Consider the following 21,182-nt stretch of genomic DNA (forward strand, 5'->3'; position numbering starts at 1 on the left):
ACATATCATTACTTATTTTTAGTAAATAAGTTACATGGTACTTCATTTTAGCAACTACATCCTTACAAATCAAAATTGGTATTATTCATGTGCCAACTTCAACTCAGATCTTTACAACAGGATTTATTCAAAATTTATATTTTTAAATAAATTTTTCTAAGGTAGTTTTTATTAAATTTGAAATTTTTCTGTCCCAAATATATTACATTCCAACACTAGATAATGACATACAGAATTACATAAAGCAATTGGTCATTTCTAATATAAAAATTAATTTTCTTTGAAATGACTTGTATACATGTCTTTAAATAATAATATATATTTTAAAATTGAGGTTTATTCTTTAGATACTATTTGANGAATCGAACAAGCCAGGCAGGCATTTACCAAATGGAAAACACTCCTTACCGACAGAAGCTTGAATATCATGCTCAAATTACGCACATTGAAATGCTACATCTGGCCAATTCTATGGTGTAGAAACTTGGACTCTAACAGCAGCCACTACAAAAAAGCTCCAGGCCTTCGAAATGTGGGTCTACCGAAGAATGCTGAAAATTCCGTGGACGGAAAAGATAACCAATGCACAGGTCTTGCAGTACATGCACACGGACCAGGACCTGATCAAAACCATCATCAGCAGGAAATGCAAATACCTAGGCCACATTGCTAGGAACTACCAAAAATACCATCTACTGCCACTCATCCTGGAGGGCAGAATTGAAGGCAAGAAACGTCCAGGTAGACCAAAAACGGCCTGGCTAGATAACATCAACACCTGGTTTCACATGACAACAGCACAAGTTCTACACACAGTGCTAGACAGAGAACAATATCAAAATGAAGTCGCAAACGCCATTCGGCAGCATTAAAGAAGAAGAAGTTAACTCTGAATAAAATATAGCCTAGAGCAAGGATGACAAACCTGTTTGAGTCCACATGCCATATAATAAGCATATTTATCTTTAAAAATGTTTATGCATGTTGAAGCTATAGACTGAATGATGATATTTAAAGAAATGAAATGAATGTGTTTTAATTAGAATAAATGTAAAGAAGCTGATTGATAAAGGATGACCAAGCGATAAACTGAAATGATAATTGAAAAAGAAGCTGATAAATAATCAAAATTGTGTATATATGTTATGTTATATGCTGGATGATTTCTTCAGATGTGCCATACATTTCCACCCCCTAGCCTAGAGAATATATGCAATAGATTACCATTAGTTTGTAAAATATTGTATTAGAAACAATGTAGAACTTTGACAAAAATTATAATTCTATATTTCTAGTATTTTAGAATCAATGTAGTAGTATAAATAATAATATAAGAATCAATAAAAATATTTTCTAACTTTAAATGTTTTAGTTCAAAGTAATTAACAAAGTTGGGTATTTAAGAAATTAGAATAATAGATATCATTTTACATATCATTACTTATTTTTAGTAAATAAGTTACATGGTACTTCATTTTAGCAACTACATCCTTACAAATCAAAATTGGTATTATTCATGTGCCAACTTCAACTCAGATCTTTACAACAGGATTTATTCAAAATTTATATTTTTAAATAAATTTTTCTAAGGTAGTTTTTATTAAATTTGAAATTTTTCTGTCCCAAATATATTACATTCCAACACTAGATAATGACATACAGAATTACATAAAGCAATTGGTCATTTCTAATATAAAAATTAATTTTCTTTGAAATGACTTGTATACATGTCTTTAAATAATAATATATATTTTAAAATTGAGGTTTATTCTTTAGATACTATTTGATTATCAAATGCATTTAGTTTGAATAAGAAAAGATCAATGTTTTTCATTTTCACACTATAGCATTTATAAAATAATACATAACTTTTTGTGGAATAAATTTTCAACTACAATAAATGATTTTTGAGTGGGTATTTTGTACAATTGAAAAAAATAACTACTTGAAAAATTGTTTTTCTTGATATACATTAGCTAATGTACACAAGTTGCTTGAATAACTTAATTTCCAACAATTTTTATTTTACTGTAAAACAAATGAGTAATGCAAAATCTCAAAGTGGATAAGGTCAAAGTTGAAGTCAGTAGATTTTTAAATGACTCCACAGCCCTGTTGGTAATAAAATACTTCTGAAACAGTAATAATGTTAGTCCTTGTATGATTAGTTCCAAACACCAAAATCACAATCAGTGAACAGCTATTTATCATTGAAAACATCAATTCTGGAACATTAAGCTAATGTAATATCTAGTGTTACTATTTTGACAGAGAATTTGAAAAAATATTTTTTTTGGCAGGCCATATCTCAAATATAAAGTGGATTTTGAAAAACTTTTATAGAGGATTTTAGGCTTACTTTTAACCCTAGAATCTATCCCTAAAACATTGGCACCTGGTTGTTATATCTGTATATATTTTCTATAATTACTTTTTTAATATATACAGCAAGCTCGCACTTAACATTATTTCATTATAATGCCATTGAGGAAAGATAACAATATTTTTAATTTACAATTATTATTGTTGAAATTCATTTTTCTATAGACATTAATTCTAGAGATGGGAAATAAATAGTGGGATTCAATTATATCTTGTTTATAATTGGATCATGTTTACAGTTAATAGTTTTCTATCATTTAGCTTATTGTAAAACTAGTTATGTCATGTCATTTTATTTAATGCCATAGTTTCCAAAAACCTATTGATGACATTAAGTAAGAACTTGCTGTATGTGTTTGTATACCCTTTGTTTTTTAAAGATTTTTAATAATCTCCCCCCAAAAATATTTACTACAGAATTTAATATTTGGTTCACATTAAGCTGTCAATATTTGACTTCAGCTTTCTGTTAATGTTTTTGTCATAAGTTTTATGTTGATCCATCTTATTTATAACTTTGTCTGTTCCAAGAACATATTATTGAGATGATTTATGTTACTGATTATTGATTAAAATAAAAAGTATTATGTAAATTACATTACATACTTATATTAATAATAATATATTTTACAGGCAGTGATATAATTTAAGTGTTGTTTTTCATTAAAAAGCTTTTGTTTTATATACACTTGTTTCCATTCTATTTTTTAAGCCAACTTAAACAATAGCATCAGCTTAATCAACATAATGTGAATGAAACCAACTTAAATACGAAAAAAGTGAATCAGCTTAATTTGCTTTCAAATACAAACTTAAGTCAGTTTTTGAGGTCAAAGGTTTTAATTCATATTAGATAAAGCATCAATTTAAAAATATTATTTGAAATTAGTAATTAAATTATAAATTAAATAATTAAATTAATTTGATTATTATTTTTTGAAAATAAGCAAAAATTTTTTATTTAAACTGTAATGTTGAATGTAAATGCTCAAGGACTATGCACAATAAGTCACTTTAATTAAGTGTGAACAGGGTTTTAAATATCATTATTTCTTTACTAGTATTATAGCATTCAAATCAACCTACTTCCAATATATAATAGTGTAACTCATATCATATAAGCTAATGAGGTCTCCCAAATATAGCTGTTCATGTCAATAAGGCTTATAGTATGTTCATATGTTTTATTCACTGATTCACTTCCAGTAAAATGAATCTATCTACAGTATATAACTTATACTTAGTCTTAATCTTATACTATAGTCTTATTTTTATGATAATTCTAGAAAAGCTAAGTGAGTCGTCATAAATCAAGCTAATTTCCCATAGACTGTATTTTAAACTAAGACACATGGAAACATTTTGAAATATCATACCAAGAAAAAAATGCACTTAAATATAACATTTCAAAATATAATTTCATAGTAGAATATTTATACTAGTCATAAAGTATGACTAGTATAAATAGTCACAAAGTATAGTGTATATATTAAATATTTGATTATTATTACTGAATTTAAAATGTAAAGAGATGTCTTTGTGTCTTGTAAGTCATAAAATACAGTACATATCAACTTCTAGAACATATAATTACAGAAGATTAATGTACAAAAATTATTTTGTTTAAAACTTTTTGCAATTTACAGGAGTCTAAAGTGTTAGTTATAAGAGATGATTAATAGTTTTTCTATAAGTAAATAAATTAAAATAAAACTAATTATTTGATTTTATTTCCAAAACAAAGCTGTTTAGGATTGTTACAACTGTAATTTATCCATGGTTTACTATATTCATTTTATGAATAATATATGTTCAAACTATTAACACTAACATTTTGTGTTGAAAAACAAACTGTCATATTTCATCCAATATATTATTTTAAACTTGATGTACTTTGTTTTTTGAAGTGAGATTAAATATATCAAAAGATACAAAACCGGTTTTTGGGTTATATTTAAATAAATGGAAACTATTGCACAAAATAAAATACAGTATATTATCATATAATAACAGCTAGACAACACTAAATGTCATTTTTTGTTTTTGGATGATGCTGCAGCTTGAGCCGCTTTCTTGGCACGTACCATTTCCACTAAATCCTGTAAACAAATTGATTTTCAATAAATTTATACTGCATCTTTAAACATAAATTATGTTCTGTACCTTGTATCTCTTCATACATTCTTTCTTAGTTCGTCCAGGTATGCAGAGCGCAATTTTATCCCAGCGATCGGGAGTTGAGGTCGTATACGTTTTAAGGGCTTGTTCTAATAATTTCTGTTCTTCAGCAGTCCATGGAGCAGAATTAACTTCATTTGTTTCTGCTTGATCTGAATTTTAAAAAATTATTGAAATCAATCATTTTCAAGTGAAATTATTTTTTAAATACTGTTTGAAAATTTTTAATCTATTATTTATTTTAAAAAAAAATGATAATATGCAACAAAAGTTGGCATTAATAATTACAGATTACTTCATTTTAAACATTCTCAAGAAAGTAATTCAAATACTTATACACCATATTACAATAATTGATTCCTTATTCAATAAAAACATTCAAACAACTATTGAAAGTATTAAGGAATCCAAAAAATTTCTTTATAAAAACAGTTACATTAAAATTTATCAGCAAAAATCAGAAGTTATTAGTAATTTTCTAAATTTTATATAGAAGTTTTTAAAAAATATATTAGTTAATATATAATATATAATAATAGTTTTCATGCTTACTTTCAAATCTTTCGCTTAAAGTTGAATCATTTTTTAAGGCAACAGAACTACATTTTTGAGATTTACCCATTTTTTCATATGCTTTTTTATTTACTTCTTCCTTCAAACCAGCATCTGAAATTTATTTACATTAATATACATTCATCAAACTAAAACTATCTTCTATTTTCTCAAATAATGACTGAACATAGCTTTAATTAACCAGATGTTTGCAGGTCAAAAAAATTGGGAAGGTTGTACAGGACAATCATAATTGTATAAGGCATGAATCCGTCTTTGTGTTATTAGAGGAAGGATAAGATGTAAATGAATAAAGTCTTGCTGGTTATTGTATTCCAAGTCAATATCTATCAGTTCAAGTGACAACGGACTTCATGTATTCATGTCAGAGTTGACACACTCAGTTTTCTTCTGTTCTCTATACAATCTGCATCATTTGGCATTAGTCATTTTGAGCATTTCCGATTCCTTTTAAATTTTTCTTTCCAATGATATATGTTTCTTACATTTCTGTTCATATTTCCTTTGCAATTCCTTCCACATTATGAAAAATTTCTTCAACTCACATAGTTATCAGCTTATAACTTTACAAATTCTATTTTATCAGTTATTATTGCTAAGTAATATTGTAGATACTGTCATTCTGTGCAAATTAACACCAATTTTAATGTCTTATCTCTTTGTATCCAAAGTTATACACTTCTCAAATGCCATGCAGCAATGCCATTTTCAGTGTTCACACACAATCGCAAACCCCATTCATAGCTGCACTCCTCACTATCCACCATTTTAAATACAAACATAAACCCTCTATCAAACAAAATTTTAATTATTAGATTATCATTTATAGTTTACATGACAGAAGCATGGCAAATCTTGCCATTCTTTTGGTCACTCCAGTTCTCGTAGACCCCCATTATATCGAACAGAATTTAAAGACATATTCAGATCAAAAAGGAGTGAGAACGACAGACGAATTCCTCAGTATATGCTGATTCCCTGACATTTGATGCTATTCTGACTTTCCCTGACTTTTTCTGCTAAAAATCTTATTCCCTGACTTCCCAGATCTGTATGGACCCTGTTTATTAATGTATAGAAATACAGTAATAACAGGTCTCAACAATTTCTATACATTAATAACATGTATAGAAATAAGAACAAGTTTTAAATAATAAAATATTAAATTATTAACTAAAGTTATATAAGGTACCATGATTGATTTCACTAAGTATATGAAGTACTCGAGTATTCAAATTATTTGAGATCTGACTAATATTTGAATTTCAGAAAAGTGATAATTCATTCATCTCTAGTTAAAAGTTATTGTCAAAAATAATTTTTACAAAGATTTTATTTTATTTGAAAACATTTTTAATCATACTTTCACTAATATTAAAGTAATATATGCCTTGGCCATCCAGCTTCCTTATGTGAAGCTACCAAGTAACAAACAACTTTAGTAAATTTGGTGATACTGTGAGAACTACCCATACTTGTTATTATGTAACACATTGCAAGAAACATTTATATCTTAAAATATTCATTTATTATATATTCAAAGAATAACATTTGAATCTGTGAGGTAATAGGTTGGTTGGAAACATGCAGACTGTCAGTCTTGTTATGCATCCCACAATTGATTTTTAGTTGCACTATGTTTCTAGTTCACTCTGTAATAAATAACAAGCAATTATTCATTGTGGCATCGTCACAATGCTGGGCTTCAATTTTTAATCATATTTTTAATTTATTTAATTTAGAATTTATGCTCTCCACCTCAAATTAGTACTGTAGTGTCTTACCCCTGTACATCATACTTTACTGTTAGCAACACAGTCATGTTGGTCATCTAACTTCATTCAGGAAAAAATTTTTTAAATTGAAATAATGTGACTTTCACTTTGCATCAGAAATTCATAAAATATAGTTATAGTTAATTGAGGCATTCTGTCCCTTAACTTTCCATATCTGGTCTTGAATTCCATTCTTGAGATTAAGGAAAGAAAGACAGACAGACAGACGAAAATAGTGGAAATTTATGTTTCCAATTTTCTCAAATTGCAACCCAATCAGACTCTAATTCCACTTAAACATTATAAGAGCTTTGTTGTATAATTTATTATGTATTATGCATAAGTGGCAAAATAATTTGTAAACACAAAAATTAATGAATTCATATTTATGATCAGATTGACTTAGATTATCAGCTATTCTAATAAAAAGTTAGTATAGGTTTGTAAATTAAATATTACCTAACTTTTGTAAATCTTTAGCTTTTGCTAATACTTCTTTTGCAGTCCTTTTTGTATCAGAACAACTATGCTGACATATAAAAGCTGCAACAACTTCCCATCTTAAAAAATAATTAAAATAAATAATTACACATTTTTAAAAAACTAAGGAAAATATTTTCATCAATATAACTTTCAATCTTATATGAATATTTGTACCTATTTATTGTTCCAGCAGGAAACAGATTTACAGCTTTAACTAATAGTTGTAGATCATCATGACTCCAATGTTTTTGATTATTATTATCTCCAACTCCTGTTGAAGATTTCTGTGAGGCAGCTGTAAGTTGTTCTTTTTCTTTTTCCAATTGCTCATTTAAAATTTTAACCTAAGAAATGAATAAAATTTAACTTGAAATATTTCAATAATTTATTTAAAAAATCTAGCAATGAATTGCATAACTTTCCTGGTTTTTATGAGATTTTATTTTAAAAATAACATTTATATTATTTAATAAATTTTATATTATAATAACTAAAACTGTATGTGATGACATCTGTTATGAGATTTTGTTATATAGATACATAACCAAATTAGATTTTGTTATAAAACTTTAATCCAGTTTTTATTATTATAAAATAACAAAAGACTTAATTTTGAGAGTAGAGGTGAGTTTTATAAAACACTGTAAATGCTAACAAGTAAATCTTCATTAAGTCTGAACCTCATGAGATATGACACATAACCACTTTCTATCTCTATCCCCTTGACCTTTCACAACCAAAATTTAATAGCATCAATGCCCTTTATATACAAGCTACCATACCAAATTTTGTTTCTTTATCTTTGCCCAATCTTGAGATATTAAGCAAAATAGATGCCAACACATATACTAATGGAATTTTTTTGCTATTTTTTTTTTTCACTTTTTTGGGGTTCAGAGGGTCTCAAAACATGGAGATTTGCAAAAACTTGGAGGGTCAAATTTTACACGATTCAAATACTTTAATTTGTTATGTATACATAACAAATAAATAAATGCTTACTGGAATTAATAAAATAAAATAAACAAACACCTTTCTCTATTCCAGCACAACGTTTAATGCGTTAAAAAACGTTTTTGGCCGTTTTAAGCAATCTTCCTCAGTTCAAATTCGATCCATATAACGAACAAAGTATTCAAAAAATACAAAATTCAAAGCGCTTAATTATTATGCCTTTTAGTCCTTTTTAACTATTTATAAAATATTTTGTATACTAGTACTTTCTATATATTAACAGGACTTATTATACTGGAAAATTATGGATGCAGATATTTAGTCTTACAGTTCAAAAATAATGTTCTTTATTTAGTTCACCTGTATTCAGGTGAACTAAATAAAGAACATTATTTTTGAACTGTAAGACTAAATATCTGCATCCATAATTTTCCAGTATAATAAGTCCTGTTAATATATAGAAAGTACTAGTATACAAAATAAATTATAAATTCAAAGCACTTATTCACAACTTAACGCTAAAGCGCATGCCCATACACATAGAGAAAGGCGTTTGTTTATTTTATTTTGTATACATAACAGCCAGAAAAATAAAAGTAAATTTCAGATATAATTTCCATATTAATTGAAAATGTTAAATTGGTTTACTCTGTTTTTTAAGAGAAATTTATTATACTCTCTAAGTATGAAAATAAAACATTAAAATACAAAGAACTGAAAACTTTTTTCATTTTTGATTCTTACCATCCTGTGGGCCTAAGAGGCATTTTATCTGTCATCTTAGGTTTGGCCAGACCCACAATGGGGATAGCCGGGAGAGACAAGGTCTGACATATCTGAAAGACAATGTGTCTGAAAAATTTCTGGGATTATTGCCTGCTTGGGTATAATCCCAGGTCTCCCAGAATGTAAGTTGACAGCTTAGCTGCCTTAGCCATCTGACCATTGAACAGAAAACAAATTTAAATTAAACTGATATTTATTCTCTCTAAATGCCTTCTAACTTATATTCATTAAACATACTCTGTAGTACTTTTCTTAAAAGGATTATTTTGGATTGTCAGGCCTATAATAATCCATTAGTGAATCACTAATGGATTATTATATTCCCTTTAAATAATTCCTAATTATTATATTAAAACATTCTCTTTTGTTGCTAAACATTTACTAAAGATGATTTTGTATCTTCGTTATTGGGAGATAATGTTGAAGAGTTTAGAAGAGTTTTCCAATTCTGCTTTCCAAACATAGCACCTTTCCCATTTATGATTGTTCGCATGCCTTTTCTGACTATATCGTTAGCTAGTTATGGCATCAACTATGACGTCACCCCCTATCACGATAGTGCATCTCCTTTACGTAGTGTGCTTATTTTACAATTTTATTCCCCAACTTTAGTGATTATCCCAGCATGAACTATCTGCACACCTCCCTTTTTTACCAAAAGAAGGAATTTTTCGCCCTCGGTATCGTCTATATCTATCATCAATGATGACATCACTAGTAAGACGATACCTATGTATACATTGACACCGTTTAAACTTCTACCAACTGACGCTCTAACAGACCACAGTGTAACTAAAGAAGGCCTATTAAGAAGGCCGAAAACATTTGTACTTGTGTATAAACGGCTAGAAATAACTGAGGAAGATTTTGTATTGATCAAATTTTCCATACATAATGCATTGTTATTTTGAAGAAAAAGATAAGACTACCAACCTCAGATAAGAAAATCTCTCTTCTTCCATTTGTTTCTGCTTGTAACTTTTCATTTAATGACTGTAATCTATAAATAATTATTGAAAGTTAAAGTAATAAATTATTATACAGGTAATTTAACACAATACATCTAAACTACAATTCATTCAGTATTCAAACTGCACAATTTCAATTTAACACAGTTGGAAAGACATGACAAAAATGTCATTTTATATAATAGTTTCAATTTATCACAGTCTGTAATAATCAACTCCACAGGAATGAACTAAATTAGAATACAGTAAAACTTCAAAACTGAATTAATTGGAACTTGGGACCATCCAGATAATTGGATTTTACTGAAAATAGTCTTTTTTTTCTATTGAAACACACTGTTATGTAGATATATATATTATTGTGTGCAAATAAAATATTAAATGTGAAAATGAATATAGTTTATTTTCAGCAAGTAGAAAAGCTTACCTTTCATGCATGTACAGCACATATATATTTACATGCCTATTTATTTTTTAACAAAGTCTGAGTGTAATCCAGATAATCAGCATCTGAGTAATTGGAGTTTTACAGTACATTTATTTTAATCCAGCATTTTAAAATATTCTTTTATTATATTTTCATGGATAAAATTAATATTTAGATTTATGCAAATTATTATGAATTTACAACCATGACATTGCAATGTTCAAAGTTGTATTCAGAGTACAAAACTCTCATTTTTTACTATGTCAAGACTTTATTTATACCACATGCATTAATTAGCACAATATCATAAAATTAATAAAGAATTAAATAGAACTACAAGCTTAAAACAGATTTTATTGAGACAAAGCTATAAATGTCTTCAGTAAACTAAGAAGAATAAAACTTTGGACCAAAAAAGTCACTAATGGAAGTGACATAAGATTTTTCAGGTAAAAAAAAAAAATAATAAGAGATTTGTTTCTTTCTTAACAAATAAAGAAAATAGAAAATAAAATTTTATTTTCATTCATTTTATAATGATTAACAGAAAATAGAACCTTGGAACTTATCCCTGCATTTCCCATATGTTAGTCTCAATTTACAATTTCAATTTTACACAAAACTAATCTACTGTATAATTTGCAGGTTGGGTATACTTCTGTGATACAAACTATTATGCTTAGAGAGTTCAGCTAACATCATATAATATTTTTAAATTTTTCTGCAGAAAATTCCCTGCTATTATGCTAGATATAATTTTTCAACATTTCTATTATTTTTTTGTGAATCCTGTCTTTTATCTACATTTAAATCTTGTTAACTAAGTACGAGGAAAAGATCTTAAAGTACAACTACTGAAGACATTCAAGAATTACAGGTAGAAAACAGGTTGCAAGCTGATTTGATAGAAATGATATCAGAGGTAAAGAAAAAAAATCATTACATGACAGATAGTTCATATGAAAATTCCAAAGTTTCAAGTTTTACATTTAAAGAAGTATTGGAATATACCAACTTAATTGAACAATTAGAATATAATTTTTAAATGTAGATCCTTAAAAACAGCACAGTTTAAAACAGAGCTTCAAAAAATGTTTAGTTCCATACCATGAGATATACAAAACTCTATCAAGTAAAAGCAAATAATCTACTAATTACTGACTTTTAAAGCAAACAAAGATACATGAAATATAGATGCTGCATAAAAAAATTCATAAGATAAAGATATTTTGCAACCACATAATGTTCTTGTTTGATTGTGTTTAAGGATAAAGATAAAATTTAAAAAAAAAAAAAATTTACCTGGCATGTGTGTGTGTCATAAATTTTAAGATTTTTGGTTAGTTATTACTATTTTTTAAAACAAAATTTAAACTTTCAAAAGTTATATAAAAATAAAATGGCATGTATTTGCTTGGAATAAGAACCCCATCTAATTTAGTTTAATCATGAGTTAGTCCAATATTCTATCAACTTAGTTTCTGACACTACTGTTCCCTATTCACATTTGATATGTCTTTTATGTATTTTCCTTTTCGCATAAGTTTTTAAAAATAACACAAAAAAACTTAGGAAAAAAATTATAATTTTCCTCTAATAAGAACTAACAATAATATGGAAATTTAAATTATATCATTATGCTTCAAATAAATCATTAATTAAATCATAAAATCATTAGATCAAAACTATAAATCAATACAATCATATGATATGCTTTGCATTCAATTCTATATTCCACAAACAATAATAATATTCTATGTCCATTACTAGTGTTTATAAAAGATTTTTAAAATACTTATTAAAAAATATTATAGTGCAAAATTCTATGAAGTATTAATTCAATATTACTACTGAAAGAATTTTTTTTGTTATTAGGCCATTTTATTGCTAAGTCTCATAATATTTTCAACAAAACTGCTTTATTATGTTAATTTGTAATTATAACATATAAGCATTTTCTATATTAAATCTAGGCTAAATAATAAAACATTTTAAAAGAGTGCCAAACATAGCAATATGGTCTGATTTTTATCACCCATGTAAAATCTTTTATAAGTTACAATAAAGATTATATAATTAGTAAATTTAATTTATGACTAAATTCCAATATTTAAAACTAATAGTTTAACAACACTGCTAAATGGAAAAGGCCTGTCACGTCAAGATGTGATAAGCTCTTCCCATTTAGCAGAGTTGTTAAGTTATTAGTTTTAATGTAGATTTGGGAGCTACAAAACATACTCATTTTAGTCCAATATTTAAATCCAAGAAAATTCTACTTTATTCTCACAATAAAGGAAACTTTCCTTGGCAATACACATATTTTTTTGAAGATTTTATCCTATCATATTTTGAAAGCATTAAAATATATTACAACAGAACCTTGATTTAACAGACTAACTGTCAAATGGAGTATCCACTAATGCTGAGTCTATTAAATTGGATGTATTTTAAAAAACACATTAATTAATAACAAACATATTATGGCAGAATGTTTTAAAATTTTGTTACAATATATAAGTACAAAGAAATTATTATTATAATGTACAATATATTGAGTAATTTATACCTCATTCTCATTGATCTGTTCATCCAGAAATATTTAGAATAGATATTTTTGTCTGCTAAATCCAGTCCAGTAAATTCTATACTGTTATATACTATTTACTTACAATATATATATATATAAATTATAAGTAACACAAATTATTATTTACTTTTATATCATTTATATCACTTTAACTATTAAGTTCATGAATTTACACTTAAAGAATTAAATAACTAAGTACAAAGGAAAAATAAAAATAAACAATGTAAGATATAAATTATTTAATACAGATAATTATATTTAAGAATAAAACTAATTGCTCAATTTATCAGAAAAAAATACCTTTCCAATGACAACAGTTTGCATAATTTATCAACTTCCTGTAAATGATCAACTTTTTCACTATCATTTTCAGCAAAATAACCAGATGATTCACATAACTGATGTAAAGTCTTCCTTTCTTTTTTGATCATCTTTTTATGAGCTTCTTTTTCTTTTTTTTCCTTCTCCCTCTATAATTTAACATTTTCAATTATGTACAATTTTATTCATTATTTAATTTCATTCAAACAGTTATTCTAATTCAGCACATTAAAATATTTTCAGTTTATAATCAGATCATGGAAAAAACATTTATTATATTAATAATGATGTTTGTAGTAATATACTATAACTTAACTACCAGTATTATGCTCAAAGCAAGCATAAGAATGCATATATTTTGGCAAGGAAAAAATATTATATCAAAAAATATCAATTTGATATATCATCACACCAATATTAAAAATATCATTACATTGCATTGATATTCTCCTTTTTTTACTTTACATCTGTATAATAGTTTCATGAGACTACTTTTTTTAAATCAAGATTTCTGTTTAGTTTGTTTTTGCCTTATTTCCTAAATTCTAAAATACACATTTTTTTTTTTCACATTTTAACTCCAAAATTATGTTTTATCAATGATATCAAAAGACACCTGCAGATGAGCAAGTTTTGATACATTTCATGTATTAACAATGTATTAGACTGAAATAACAGGGTGGAATAACTATTTACAAAGTTTGCTCACGTATAGAGGTAATGACAATTTATTATTCCATCATTATCTACACATGAACAACCTTGTAAATAGTTATTCCATCCCATTATTTCAGTTATGTACATTGTTAATACCAGAGATATTGAATTTAATCAAAATTTGGATTCTACTTGCTAACTAAAGTATCTTCAAAAAGATTTCATTTCAATATTCCATTACAATGTAAACATATGTATTTATGTTCAAAAGAACAAAAAAATATTTCTGTGGGCATAAATAAAGTGTATTCATTTATTTTAGCATTTCAATCAAAACAAAACTTGTAAAATAAAAATTGAAATGAATGATATTTATTGATTAAGGCTATGCCGATGTTTGTTTTTACTTTACATAAATTTGTATAAATTATTTAAAAATAAAAAAAAACATCAGGACAAAAATATATAATATTAACAATAAAAAGTCTTATTTAATCACAATTCATTGCTGATTCATCAGAATCAAGAGTGATTTGTGATTAATTAAGAATAAAAATTTCATTACAACAACAATAAAAATTCAATTATAGTAAAATCCACTTATTGTAATCACTCTGGAAATCACCTATACTAATGATAATAATCAATCAATAACATTAAGTGAAGTAAGTAAATAAGACTGCAATCAATGGAAATTTTGGTTTCATTAACTCTGATATTAAAAGGATATCAAAATTGTGAAAAGTGTATATAACTTAAATATTTTTTAATTATTGAGGAGAGTTTTTGTGAACAGCTTCAATCTAGATTAAATACATTCAGATAAGTATTTTTGGCATCAAGAGTAAATCTGCAGGCACAAAATAAGGTTCTAAATGACATTTTGCTGACTGCAATTCAAACTCAGTTATTTCAGAAATTTTTCTGACCCTTACATTTTATTCGGAAGACACATTTTCTTTATTTTGTGTGTAGAATCTAGTTTTAGTTAAGTTTTCAACTGAAAAATAAGAACAATCATCACAAATTGAATTTTCTGGAAACTTTGCAGCCATGGTTTTTAGTCTTTCCATTTGCTGCTACTATTGTTTATCCATTGATTTTGAAGCATCAACTTGATAATGATAATTTACATTGGCTGATTTCATAATTTTTCTTACATAAAAAGAAGTTTTTATGCTGTTTTTAAAATCACAACAATTTTTTGAGGCATCTATTCAACAATTCTATCAGATCGGGGAGTTCTGTCTGTTGCTTGGCCACTCTCTTTAGTCTTTTTTACCACATCATAAACAGTTTGATGACAATTCCAAAATGTTTCATAACACTGTAAATCTAGTTTACTGGAGCACTTGGATTAATGTTATAAACCTGAGCTTTTATATTTTGACATTGTTCTTTGTTGAATTTGCAAATTACAAACATAACAAAATCTACAAATTTTTTAATGCAACTGAGCAAATGCATGTTGTCTTTCTTACCAATTTTTTAATGGTTATGTCTAGATATTTCAGTGCTATGGCTTCAATTTAAAACTTCACACAGAGAAATTTTATTACAACTCTTTTATTATTACTACTACTATTATTATTATTAATTAATAATATTAATAATTAATTAATTAATTTATTATTATTAATTAACAATAATTCATTCAATTTTGTTTGCCTGCTGCTTTTGCAATACTATCTTTAATAATAGCTGCATATAATTAAAACAACAAATAGCTATAAAATGCTTCAAGTAAATAACAAAATAATAAAACATTTGATATATAAAATACTAATTAAGACAAATAATGATAAATACCATACAATAAAGCAAATGGTATGAAAATCAAAATGGCAACCATGTATATTGTTCCTTCAAATGTGGGAAAATGTGAAAATTTGCAGAAGTCAAATCTAGGATGATGATGAACCTACTGTTTGCAAGTAATGTTTGCAGTAAATCTATAGTCCAGTGTGCTGTATATAACCTGGTTTTGTAAAATTACTTTTCAATCGTGTAGCATACAACTGATTTTAAAATACTGAGAACAAGCAAACTCAGTAAACTGTAATATGTAAATGTACAATAAAAGTAATAAGATTGTAAAGCATTACTACAATATAATAAAAGACTTTAAAATTACAAAGTTATTTAAAATGTCAACAGATGAAAATGAAAATCTATTTTGATTAAAATCATATCTGATAATATCTGAAAATTTGAGACCAGAATAATTAATTGTTGTTCAGAAATAGATTTAAAGTCTAAATATTCAATTGTTGAATTTTTTAGAAGCCAAAAAACTGCCTAAAAGATCAGATCTTGTGATAAAGCCATAGAATCAATACTATTAATGACCCAATAATGCATTTTACTGGACAATTTACAGTGTTTTCCTTAAGTAAAAGCACTATAGAGCTTGAATATGAAAAATTTATGGGTCATACCCTTCTGCCAAAACATTGTCACTATATTTAATAGATAAAACACAATTACATGATCAATACATAGACCCATCATCACCCAACAAATGTTAATTGTCTCCTGTTTGCAATCATGTCAGGACAACCTCCTGCATAATCCCGAGACAACTTGACTTCCATTCTAATCTCTGGCTTAATCTTAATGATATTAATTTGAGCATTCCAGAAAAATCTGTCACAATAAGTGGATTGCACTGCACAAAGAATAATATTCTTAAAATTTACCAATGCTCGAGCTTCTTCCTCCTCCTTTTGTTTTACTAGTCTCTGTGCTTCTAGAGCTTCTTGCTTTTTCTATAAATATATTATTATATTAAACCAAATATACATTGTCATTCATTTTATAATAAAATTTTTGGTTCCATAATGTGTTTTCCTCAGTCTTACCTTCTTAATATAGGAAAACTTTTTAATATGTAATTATAAACATTCATTGTGTCTATTTTACATAAATTTACTGGATTCTGTACTTAATAAGATTTCTAAAATTAATAAATTGAGATTTTAATTTTAGAAAATATTATATTATTATTATTTACATATAATAGTAATAATAAAATTGAAAGTAATACTAATGTATCTTTTCACACAACTGATTGCAAATAAAAAAAATTGAATATAACTAATAAATCAACTTGCATATTGCAAACAGTTTACAATGAATATTTTTAAATAGCATAACATTTTAATTATATTTTTGATAATAAAATAGTAATATTATTTATGATAATAAATTACATGAAAAAGATTAAGTATAATTTAACAATGCTTTCCAACATTACTATTTTGAACATTTTAAATACAGCATAATCTCCGAATAGTAGATACCACCAGAATCAAGAAGTTTGTCTGCTATTGTACTGGTATATACCAGCAGCTATATTGTATTTTAACCTGGTCATTATAAAGTGAAGAATACAATGGATTAAGAAAACATCATTTTTGCATTAAGAATATGAAAATACCAAAAAGTATGCATAGCATATATATTTAAAATACGGGGTATATGTACTGTACAGTATATTATTTAATTTTTAAGCTGTAAAAATCTCATTTTAATTGAATTCTAAATGGCAAACAGATTGTACAGAATATTACAATTAGATGGAACATAAAAATTATGACAAAATGTAATGTTGATTAATTCATTCATCAAAAACAACCTGANTGAATTCTAAATGGCAAACAGATTGTACAGAATATTACAATTAGATGGAACATAAAAATTATGACAAAATGTAATGTTGATTAATTCATTCATCAAAAACAACCTGAGTGAAAGTAACAAAAGAAAAAAAATGAAACTGTTATTATGAACAGAAGGGTGGATGAAAGTTAGTTTAGGCGATGAGAGTTTGAATGTTGAGTTACAAAGATGATTTGCTAGCCACTTTGAGAGTTAACAAATGTATTTGGTATTCTTGCATTTATAACATTATTTATGATTTAAGTGAGTAATGAAATTTGATATAGAGATTTGTTTACTTTGTACAGTAGATCCCCCCTATAAAACAGGTTCATATGATACAGATTCGTATATAACAGTGAAAAAATTGTGATCATATTCATATAAACACACTAATAGAGACTTGTATGATATGGTAAAACGTCATCGCTGACTCATGTTGTGATAGGATTGGTCGAATCTAGACCAATAGTGGATATTGCACAAACCGTTGAGTTTAAACAAGCAGCGGACCTACTAAAAACCATTTATTATTTAACAGCCATAAAAATGATATTTATATTAATGATGTCTCCAAAGTTCAGAAAATTTTTCACAGAAAAATAATTTATCAGAAAATACGTGCCTGCCGTTCGATGCGCCTCTCCACGATGAAAACAAGCTTAAGCAATGGTGTCGTCAAATGGTGCACACTCGGTAAGTAATCCTACAATTTTTTGTTTATAGCATAGTTTATATGGATTATTCCCAAAAAATTATACATGTTTTGGAAATGTTGAGTCAAATTAGTCTAGAACTAATTAATTTTATGGAAGAAAACCTTTCAAACAGCTGTAGTCTGTTGTAAACTGCACACATGCCGGGCTATGATTGGCTCATGTATTTAAGGACTCGTAGAACATGAATTTCATAAAACATGGAACATATCTACCGTGTTATAAGGGGAGGGTCTACTGTACTTATCAAGAAGGTGTAATGTTTTGAACATTTTTGTTTTTCAATAAATAATTTATTAAAAGTCCAGCAACAAGTTTCTTAACTTTCCCATCAACATTTGGTGGTGCCGTCTGTTATGATATTTTATTATGAAAAACTTTTTATATTTTTAATTAATTTTGAGAGTATGAATAGGTTTAATAAAAAATTGTAAATGCTATTGATGAGTAAAATTGTCATTAAGTCTGAGCCTATTGAAGATATACAGAACCCCTTTATCTCTCCACCCCCTCGACCTTTAATCACCAAAATTTAATAGTGCCAATTCCCCTAATAAACAACCCCCCTGCCAAACTTCAGAAATTTTTGACAAAAAGCACAGGAGTTATTAAGCTTCAAAGAGGGTAAACAAAATTGTGCCCTCCACACAGACTAATCTCCATACATACAGAAACTACCCCAAAAGTTTTTATCATTTTGCAAATATTTCAAGGTTCCAAGTTCAAAAATGTATATAACAGCCAAGAAAGTAAAAGATACTTTACTGAAAAGCTGTTAAGATCATAAATTATATCATAAATGCAAGAAAACTATCTTCCTACACTTTAAAGTGATTGGCAAATTGCCTTTGTAACATGATCTTTGAACCTTCACCACATAAACATTGTTGTCTTAACCTTAAAACTGTTTCTTTTTCATTACTATTGTGCTATAGTTCTTGTCAAATGAATAAATAACTTTGGAAAAGTTTATGGTTTCTTGGTACCATAAGCTTATTGACAAGTTCTGTGCCTCAATTCTGACACTATAGATATAGAGCAAAAACAATAAATTTCAAGTGTAAAACAATAGAAAATTTGCTTCATTGCTATTTACTTTTATTTATTTATTTTATTAGTACAATGTAAATACCTATTTGTACAGGCAAATGAACAACAACAACAAAAACAAGCTTATTATATATGACACAAATTGGTAAAGAACTGTCAGCATAACATACAGCTAAAACAAAACAGATTTTATTAAAAAGATTAATATTTAATGTCTGCTCTCTTTGTTTAACAATTTTAATATGTTTTGTAATGTGAAATTTTAAAATGTAAATTAAGCATTTTCTCCAATAACTCAATAAATTAACAAGACTGATTTTATTTTACTATTTAAAAATACTGATTAAAATAAACTGTCCAATTTTTAATTCTTACCAGCTTATTTTATTTTTTAACTTACCTTTTCTTCTTCTATTATTTTAGCTCTCTGAGCTTCTTGTTTAGCTCGTTTCTGAGCAAGTTTTCTTTGCTTTTCTTCTTCTTTAAATTTTACAATTCTTGGATCACAACTATAAGCATTATCTGAAATAATAATTCATTGAATAAAATTTTATGTAGCTATGTTTTAATTTTGGAATAAAGAGTAAGCATAAAAATTAATATTTAATTCTTAAATATATGTGCATTGATTAAGATCTAAACAATTAAACATTATTTTAGTTATTAATTTCATTAAAATCTAATCAAATTATCATCAAAAACATTCACAAAAGCTGGAAATGAGATAACTAATAATTTACCTACTGCTTCAATACTTCTTCCAGCAATTATTTTCTTAAAAAACAAATATTTTTAAAGAAATTCATATATCTGAACAGGCCAATAAAGAGGCTGAAAATGTGTTTTTTAAGAAAATAATTGTGGGAAGAAATATTAAAGTGCTAGATAAATTATTAAAATTAACACTTTAGATTAACAGTTACGAGGGGGGACCTAAGAAAAACCAAACTGAGAGTGCGCGCTGCCATTCATAGATGTAGTAGAGAGTTCTCCTGCTAGATGGGGTTAGTAGAGACCTTCACGAAATAGCTGTGCAGGCAGTGTCAGTTTGTAGGTTTACGTTTCAGCATAGTGTTGTGTTTCTCTTACTGTTATTTTATTCCACCTGCGAAGTTCTGGGCATCCTTCAACATCTCAAAATGATGAAAACATTGAAAAAAATCTGCCAAAAAAGTTTTAAGACATCTGCGAGAGGATGTGCAAAGGAAACGCCCAGAACTTTGGCAATCAGGTGACTGGTTCCTTCATCACGACAACGCCCCCGCACACATGGCCTTACGAGTGACTCACTATTTGGCTCTCGGGATGGCCTGTCGTTCCCCACCCTCAGTATTCACCAGACCTAGCCCCGTGCAACTTTTTTCTGTTTCCGAGAATGAATAAAAATCTAAAAGGGAAGCGTTTTGATGATGTGGCGGTAAAAACAGCTTTGCTAAGGGCACTGGACAATATCAAGGTTAAAAAGTTCCAGAGATGCTTCAAACAGTGGGGAAAAAGACTTCACAAGTGCATCACATCTAATGGAGAGTATTTTGAAGGTGACTGAAGAAATTTTGTAAAAAAGTTAATAAATAAAGTTTTTATACAAAATATCTGGTTTTTTTTGGGTCCCCCCATATAGAATTGCATTTTGTTAAGAATAATTTTATTTTATTTGCAGAA

At 27.1% G+C, this 21,182-nt stretch overlaps 1 protein-coding gene across 1 annotated transcript in view; it reads right to left on the reverse strand.

The window, feature by feature from the left end:
• Window positions 1-3,749: 3,749 nt before the first annotated feature.
• The window catches only part of LOC111621546 (dnaJ homolog subfamily C member 2-like), a 58,389-nt gene continuing 40,956 nt past the window's right edge, over window positions 3,750-21,182 (reverse strand). Inside the window, exons 9-17 of the mRNA XM_023363711.1 lie at window positions 19,921-20,042; window positions 16,794-16,862; window positions 13,417-13,586; window positions 10,065-10,131; window positions 7,566-7,735; window positions 7,368-7,468; window positions 5,113-5,226; window positions 4,546-4,712; window positions 3,750-4,481 (exon numbers count right to left, since the gene is read on the reverse strand). Of these exons, the coding sequence (XP_023219479.1) occupies window positions 4,413-4,481; window positions 4,546-4,712; window positions 5,113-5,226; window positions 7,368-7,468; window positions 7,566-7,735; window positions 10,065-10,131; window positions 13,417-13,586; window positions 16,794-16,862; window positions 19,921-20,042 (1,049 nt within the window). The 3' untranslated portion in view covers window positions 3,750-4,412. The remainder of the gene's footprint in view (window positions 4,482-4,545; window positions 4,713-5,112; window positions 5,227-7,367; window positions 7,469-7,565; window positions 7,736-10,064; window positions 10,132-13,416; window positions 13,587-16,793; window positions 16,863-19,920; window positions 20,043-21,182) is intronic.

This window comes from Centruroides sculpturatus, unplaced genomic scaffold (genome assembly GCF_000671375.1).
Source record: "Centruroides sculpturatus isolate CEXI.00-Female unplaced genomic scaffold, Cexi_2.0 scaffold272, whole genome shotgun sequence".
Classification (NCBI taxonomy): domain Eukaryota; kingdom Metazoa; phylum Arthropoda; class Arachnida; order Scorpiones; family Buthidae; genus Centruroides; species Centruroides sculpturatus.